We start from the raw sequence: 8,361 nt of genomic DNA, 5'->3' as shown, positions 1-8,361 counted from the left end.
GGTGGCCTCCCAATCTCCACCTGGAGGAGCTGAGAACTCGGGGCCCCGCTGCTCAGTGCGCCCCCAGAGAAAAGCAGTCACTTCCGTCTCCCTGGTCTCCAACCACACTCCGTGCTCATCCGGCCTGTGACCGAGCGTTTCTAACTCTGGCACCGGACCCCGTGTGGATTCTCCAAACCCAGCAGATCCCTGCGGTGCATTCCTGCGCCGCTCCTACCCCGGGGAGGGAGGGGAGTCTCCCCGGATCTGCCACTTGTTGGGTCCCTGCTGCAGGAGCAGTGGCCCGACTGGGCCGTGGATCACAGTTTATGGCAACCCTGAGCTGAGACCCCGCGCCTTGGCTCTGTCTCTGCAGCCGGCTTCCCCACTCTGATTCCTGGGAGCTCTGCCACACTCTGGCACCCCCGGTCTTTCTGTGACCCCGAGGGTCCTGAGACCACACTGTCCCGGGTGGTTTCCACCCCCCGCTTAGCCACTGCAGCGACGTCCCTCAGCGGAGCCAACTTCTAAAAGGTCCGATTTTGTGCTCCGCGGCTCTATCACTTGCCAGAAGTGGCCGACGGAGGCCCCCTCCCCCGCCGTCTATCCTCCCGAATATCGCCTCGGAGTCACTTCTCCGCAAGTCCTCCCTTCCAGTAAGTGGTCGCTTCTCTGTTCAGAGAGTTGTTGCTACTCTCCTCTTCGATCTCCTGTTGAGTTCGTAGGTGTTCAGAATGGTTTGATCCCTATTCAGCTGAATTCCTGACACCAGACAAAATCCAGGTCTCCTACTCCTCCGCCATCTTGCTCCGCCCCCAGTTATTTATTATTTTTAGAGAATGAAAGTTCTCTAGCACTCCTAAGGAATTATCTAAAGATTAGAAGTATTTATTAAACCCTTAAAACTTCCCTGTTTGTGTACATGAATCTACTTTTATAATTTATGTCTAAATAGCTTCAAAATGAAATGTTTGAATATTTTCCTAATAATGATTTTATGTTCTATGTTGGCTCACCATTTTCCAGATTTTTAGGTTAGAAACTTTGGGGAAATAAGCATAGAATACTGAGTGACTAAGTGGCTCTTTCTATAATTATACACCAAATATGCATTACTTTGTAAATACTACAGTTTAGAAATCGGAACCATAGTGTAGAATCTGTGGGTGGTCTGTGATCTGTTGATCAAAGGCCCTTAGTTCATATTTTATACCCCTTTATTGGGGCCAAGAAAGATTTATCTGTATATGGGTCAGTTAACTTTATTCAGTTAAATTACATGACCACTTATTTTCACCTTTGGCCCTGGTAATCCAATGTGTGTCATTTATCTACAGGGTAAATAAGTCACTTTGAACGTTTAAGTGTACCTTTTCCTTAGTCCTGAAAATACTCAGAACACATGATCTAATGGTGGAGCCTATCTCATTACCTTTTTGTGATGAACAATATATTATTTAGAGACTAGATATAGTACATCCCAGTTCCAGAGTCACTGAGATATTACTAAATATTGTGTAAACTTCTAATGTTATGCTCTAATAATTGGAAATCTAGAGATACATATGTATACAGAAAATTTCAGGCTAAAGTTTTCATGAAGACTAAAGCGAAAGCAAGAATCTCTGCTATGTATACTTTGCAGAAGACTGAAGCTTGAGTCTTCCTTAATACCTGCCTTTGGGCTAAATAAAGTCATCATGTTTTTCACCAAGAAGCTAAGGACCTCTGAGCTAGTCGAAATTGTATATAACAGGTCCTGGTTACTAGTAACTTAAAATCAGGCAATATGTCTTTGATATAATAAATCAAAATAGAGCAAATAACCATTAAACTCTGCAGAATTAAGTGCTGTCATACATTTTTATATTAGCCCACAGCTTTAACACAGTGCCTGGCTAGAGTAGAAAAATATTGTTTGTCCGTCTGATGTATTGAGTGCCAGACATATCCTGTGAGTACAGAACTTAATAGGTTAATTCACTAACATCAAATTCTCAAAGTTTGTTAGTAAAGAAAATTAAAGAAGTGTTGAAATAAGGATATGGAAAAGATTTTATGGAAGTAAAAAGGAATGGGTGACTAATTTTCCCCAGGGATGAGTGTAAAGAGGGTATGGAGAGGGGAAGGTAATATCAGAGGGGTTTCACAGAGCAGCAGAGTGGGGTAGGAGTTTTGGCATCAGACAGATGTAGTTTTAATTCTAGAATTTCCATTTAATGTCTGTGAGGTCTTGGTAAAATCACTGTACCTTTTCCAGGCTCAATTTCCTCATCTGTAAAATACAAATAATATAAATTTTACAAATTTTTATAAGGGCTAAATAAATTCATGATATGCTTGGAGCATAGTGGGCTCTCAGTAAATAGTAGTTGTTAGTATTGACTGGTATTAAAAGTAAGTTGTTTAGGAAGACTAAGATAGGGAAGATACAATAAGATGTTCATAGGTCTGACTGGAATTTGAGATGGTAGATGAAGCTGGAAAGATAGAGGCCAGTTGGTGAGAACATTTGCTTTCAGAGTTAACAAGTGTGGATATTTTACTAAAGATGATGGGGTATCATTGAGGAATTTTGATTCCCCGGGCTGCCAGTGAAGAGGATGGTTTGGAGAAAGAGTATAAATTTAGAGTTAGAAAGACAAGATAAGAGGAATCATTAGTATCACTAGTTCAAGGACATATTCTATGAGGTGAACTGAGGCAATGACAATGGAGGATAGAGCAGACATTGTTTGAGGGCGCCTGGGTGGCTCAGTTGGTTAAGCGACTGCCTTCGGCTCAGGTCATGACCCTGGAGTCCCTGGATTGAGTCCCGCATCAGGCTCCCTGCTCCGCAGCTTCTCCCTCTGACCCTCCCCCCTCTCATGTGCTCTCTTTCTCTCATTCTCTCTCTCTCAAATAAATCAATAAAAATCTTTAAAAAATAAAAAAAAATATTTGAGGTAGACATAAAGGGACATGTTAACTGAAAGAACTGAGAAACAGGAATTTATTAAAATCCTTGAGTTGAGGAAAGCGTTTTGATTTTTTTAAATGAGAGAGATGTATGTATGTTTATAAGCTAAGAGGAATGTTGAATGAATGAACATATTTGAAGGCTAAATTTAACACAGAAACCCAAAACATTCATAGTGGAATATTACTTAATCATAAATAGAATGAAATCTTGCCATTTGCCACAACATGGATGGAGCTAGAGAGTATTATGCTAAGTGAAATAAGTCAGTCAGAGAAAGACAAATACCATATGATTTCACTCATATGTGGAATTTGAAAAACAAATGAACATGGGGAAAAAAGAGGCAAACCAAGAAGAGACTCTTAACAATAGAGAACAAATGGAGGGTTCCTGGAGGAGGGGATGGGTTAAACAGGAGATGGGTATTAAGCAGGGCACTTGCTGTGATGAGAACTGGGTGTTGTATGTAAGTGTTGAATCACTAAATTCTACACCTGAAACTAATATTACACTGTATGTTAACTAACTGGAATTTAAATAACAATTTGGAAAAAGGAAAAAAAAGAAATACGTTCATAGTGAGGAAGCTTCTTGATATCGTTGATGTGATGTATTTATCAAATGCACAAAACAATAATAGCAAAGGACACACTAATTCATTCAGTAAATATTTACTGAGCTCCATTATGTTCCCGGCAGTATATTAGGTGCTCATAGGAAAAAATAAACAAATATAGACCCTATGTTGATTGCTGTTATGAAGAAAAGGCAGGGGGTGATTAGAGAGTTATGGGGATTGCATTGTAGAAAGGATGGTCATAGAAGCACTCTGAGGTGACATTTGAGCAGCAAACTAGGTGGATGGTGGAGGTCATTAATTGCCTGGAGAAGTCCAGGCATGGAGCACATTGGTTGAGGTTGAATCAAGAATTCAGTTTTGAATAGATTAAGTTTGAGATACCTATTAGATATAAGTAAAATAGACAGTTGCATGTACAAGTCTTGACTTCAGGAGTTTGTGGTTAGAGATAAAATTTGAGAGTTCTCAGCGTACAGGTGATATTTTAAGCCATGGAAATGGATGGGTTATGGAAATACCTAGGCTGTTGGGAAAGATAGAGGTGGAGAATGGAACCCTGAAGTTTCTACTTCTAGATACTGGCAAAATGAGGGATTGTCCAGCAAAGGGTACTGAGAAGAAATGGCCAGTGATGTAGGAGGAAAATGAACAGTTTTGTTCTGGAGGCCAAGTGAAGAAAATGTTTAAATAAAGAGGGAGTCATAAAAAAAATAAAGGAGTCATAAACTGCATCAAATGTTAATGGGTGGTTCAGCAAGTTAAGGTCAGTAACAACAATACATTTTTCCTGATGGGAAAGGTCCAGTAGAGAGACAAAAATATATGATGCTAAGGGGTTGGTGATGGAGAATTGCAGAACAAAACCTTTGAGTGGCAAGAAAGGATGAGATCCAGTGCTCAAAATGGTGGGCCTTATTTAAGAACACTGCCAGTTCAGCCAAACAAGAATTTATGCAAGTGTGTGCACATGCACATTTTCACTGTTTATAGCTCCATGCACCCACTACTTTGAAAGTTTTCACTTTTACAGAATCATATTTGTAAAGCTCACTCTTTTCCCTGGGATTTTAAGCAGTGTTGGTGGGAGGGCACCTTTAGTGATCCTTGTTTGCAATTCAGTTCCAACCTCTTTGGTCTGCTTTTCACTTACATAGTGCTGGACGCCAGATGGTGAAATAAATGGAGGGCATAGTTCAATGTTTTCCTCGAGCACAACACAGCAGCCCTAGGTGTAGCAGTGGGGAAAGGGTTCTTGCCTTTTACATTGACCATTAGACACCTCTCCAAGGTACTGAGCCGCCTTGTCGCTGTTACCTTTGCTATTTTAAGGCTCCTTGAAGTGTCAAAGGTGTAATCACTTTTTTACAATGGGTTCTGAAGTGTTTCAGTAAAGATCTTGATCATCCCCCATGTATGAGACTATACTTATCTCAGTTATATCGCTAGCTCCTAGTACAGTGTGTGGCTCAGAGTAGCAAAGCAGTAAACGTTCCATTGGAAGAAGATAGAAAAATGATTATTTCACTACAGGTCTAATACCTTCAGAGCGGGGTGGGGGTGAAATTAGCTCCGTACATTCTGCCTTCAATGCCACAAGTAGAGTTCAATAAGTGACATATTTGTGTGCATGTGTGTGTGTGTGAACACTAGAAACACTGCATGGCATCAATACTATGGAAATGCTGAGAGGGACAGGGGGTGGAAGAGTTAGGAAGTGCAGGTATACTAGTTTATTTTAAATGCATTTTCTTCCTGCCTCCAGTTTCTAGAAGACCGATGTATAAAATCCCCGCTCCACTATTCGTCACTATAAAAAAATGGGAGTGATTCAGTGTATAGGACACCTCCTTCTGTGAACCCTGGAAGCAGATATTCCTGGAATCGTCCCCTGACACTGACTCCTCCAATGCTCCAGAGCGTCTCCCGGTTCCCACATTCATTTTGGGAATCCTCCCGCCTGCAAGCCGGCTTCGTAGACTTGGGAGGGCCTGCTGAGCATGTGTGAACAGCGACGCGCATGCTCCATGTAGTTGGGCAGGTTTACTGCGGCGCTCCAGTGGCTTTTACTACTCTTCTCCCGCCTCCTCGCCCAGCGAGTCTTCCTCCTCTCTTACCCACCCCCAACCACGCGGTCCTCGGTATTCACCCCGGCTCTTTGTTCCCACCCCCTCTTCATCCTAGGCTGGGGAATCTCCACTGACGTTCGGGTGACGGTACTATGCTGCCGTCCGGGCCTTGGAGGGGAGGGTTGTTCCCGGCGCTGCACAGGTAACGCCGCCGCCGCCGCCATATTGACGGAGCTGGGTACTGGGAGGCAGCCCTAGGAAACGGGGTGGGGGACAGAGTCAACGCCCGAACTACAGTCGCGGTGGCGGCAGTGGTGAGCACAAGCCGAGTAGAGCTCTCCGTGAGGCAGCACAGAGTTTTCCTGTCTATGGGGAGCAGCTGCCCGTGGCGGCGGTCCTCCGCTCACAGCCTCTGAGGGCGCCCTGCAGCTAGGGCAGCGGTCGCTGAAGGAGGGGCTGGAGGTTCTGGTGGTGGTGGCGGCGGCCGGCAAGCTCAAACGACGGGATGCGCGGCTGCGCCAGTGGTTGGCAGCTCCTGCTCAAGTGCTCCTGAAGGGGCGATGCTACCGTTTTCTCCTCAGGACGAGCTCTGGAACCAAGAAATGGAGGTTTTCGGAGGCGGCGCGAGCAGCGGCGAGGTTAGTGTGGTGGCCAAGGGCTGGAGCCACCCCCTTTCCTTTCCTCAGGACCCTGGCTGGGGGCCCGAGAGAGAAGGTCGTGGGGCTAGGGAGCGGGGTGCCCAGGCAAGCTCCCTTGAGGCTGCGGGACAGCGAAGCACGCGCTACCCCAACTGTGCTTTCGCTCGGGAGACGGCGGGCTAGGGCGTGGGGAGTCCGAGCAGCCGCGGCCCGGGCTCGATCTCAAAAGGAGCTCCTGCCTCCCGGGCCACGCTGGAGTTGTGACTAAGTTTCTTCACTTTGCGACCCGAAGTGGGACTGGGGAACGCGCCAGGTGCCGCGCCTGGCTCAGCACATTCCTCTTTCTCTGTTGAGCCAGGTTTGCTCTCTGGGACCACTTTCACGGACAGCTGCTGATTCCAGCAGGCTGTTGAAACCTGGTACTTTAGGAACCCAGCGCAAAACAACAACAACAAAACAAACAACCCCCCCCCACACACACACAAAGAAACCAAAACAAAACACACACCTAGGTGACAGAATAACTCTGGGGACATTTGCTCATAGGGATGTGTGCTCCTCCTTACTTGGCTTTCTTGTTTCTCCATTGGAATGCTGTGGGTTTTGTAACGACACAAGTGGAGATTAACTGGTGCCCAGGTTTCTTTGTTGACGTTAAGGCGATGTTCTCTGGTCCCCTCATTTCTACCACCCTCTTCCTCCTGTCCTTCTTTCCCCAATTGCTATCCCCGTCCCGTTGGTTAGTAAAAGAAAACACAAAGTAAACCCTAGCCCTTGTAAGATGAATCTTTGGAAGACTTTGAGGTTCAACCAGAATATTTTGGTTCTCTTCTCTTCCCGCTCTTCTAAAACTGTTCTGGTTGGATTTAGGTCAGCTGTGCAGTGAAAATTTAGATGTGAACAGGTATTGTTTTTAGTGTTATTGCTATTGTTGTTAGAAGCGGGCAGCATTTAAACTCTAAAAATGAGCCTTTTGGGATAGAAAGTCAGATCCTTTTCTAATAACTTAATGGATTAGCAGCTTAATACTCCAGTAGAGGCCACAGTAGACCTCATAAAAAGTCTTGAATGCCAAATTGACTCACAGTAGGATATTTTGAGGTAGGACTGGCAATCACAATCCTCCACATCTCAGGATATTAAATTGTCTTCAAGTACTTGCTCCATCCTTAAAAATACACTTTGGACTGTTCTCTGTTGAAATCATTCTTTTTTATTTTTTACATTTCCAACTAAATTGTGGTTAAAATTCCGTGCCAGGATAACATTTAACACGAAATGTAATAGAAATAAATTCAGAAGGAGTCTAAAGTTGAACCCTCTCCCCTATAGTAAATATTTTACTAAGTAAACTAAGCAGTTCCAAAATGCATTTTAATATTCTACATCTCTTAAGAACAAGATAAGTGAAGAAAGGTAAATTTCTTCTTGGAATATAGGGATGTTTCATACTTGCAAGAATTTTCTAGCAAGACCATTCAAAGGGAGAGGAATTTTATTTTATTCATGTATGTAATCAGTTGGCTTATAGTCTCAGGTATCTGGTATATAAAAACAATTGTTTGTATATAAGGATGGGGTGGGAGATGGAGAGCCTTTTGCATGCCTACTATTTTATTATTTTTGTTAAATTTGAATGGAGAAATGTTTTGAATCATAATTACCACATATGGTGTTTTTATTGTTTGCAGTATGTTTTAGAGATTTAACAATGGGTCTCTAACTCATCAATTTGGAAAAATACTCAAGTGAAAATTGCTAAATCTTGTAAAGTAAAACAAAAGGTGAAGGTAATGTGGCAAAGATAGTATTTCTGCCTCCTTTGTCTAAAACAGTTATGATTGATTAGGTTTAATGCTTCAAGTGACTTAGTTAAAAATATTCTAGGTGAAAACTGCTACATCTGAACAGACCTGTTTAGCATGTAAAATAGGGTTTTTTTGTTGTTTGTTTATAACAGTATTCTTTTGATAAGAAGGAAACAATTTTACCTCGCAGACTTTATTTTTAAATTTTTTTAAAGATTTATTTATTTGAGAGAGAGAGCTTGAACACAAGCCAGGATGGGGCAGAGGGAGAGAATCTCAAGTAGATTTCCCCCTGAGTGCAGAGCCCAACATGGAATTCAGTCTCATG

At 43.2% G+C, this 8,361-nt stretch overlaps 1 protein-coding gene across 3 annotated transcripts in view; it reads left to right on the top strand.

Moving 5' to 3' along the window:
• The first annotated feature begins 5,601 nt into the window (after nt 1–5,601).
• The window catches only part of RPS6KA6 (ribosomal protein S6 kinase A6), a 196,037-nt gene continuing 193,277 nt past the window's right edge, over nt 5,602–8,361 (top strand). For all 3 annotated transcript variants that reach the window (XM_073880924.1, XM_073880923.1, XM_025879483.2), the window contains exon 1: nt 5,602–6,225. In XM_073880924.1, the coding sequence (XP_073737025.1) occupies nt 6,148–6,225 (78 nt within the window). In that variant the 5' untranslated portion in view covers nt 5,602–6,147. The remainder of the gene's footprint in view (nt 6,226–8,361) is intronic.

This window comes from Callorhinus ursinus, unplaced genomic scaffold (assembly GCF_003265705.2).
Source record: "Callorhinus ursinus isolate GAN/ISIS: 27379988/994484 unplaced genomic scaffold, GSC_fseal_2.0 scaffold40, whole genome shotgun sequence".
Taxonomy (NCBI): Eukaryota; Metazoa; Chordata; class Mammalia; order Carnivora; family Otariidae; genus Callorhinus; species Callorhinus ursinus.
The sequence above is the reverse complement of the archived record's forward strand: the minus strand, read 5'-3'. Positions and strand labels throughout refer to the sequence as shown.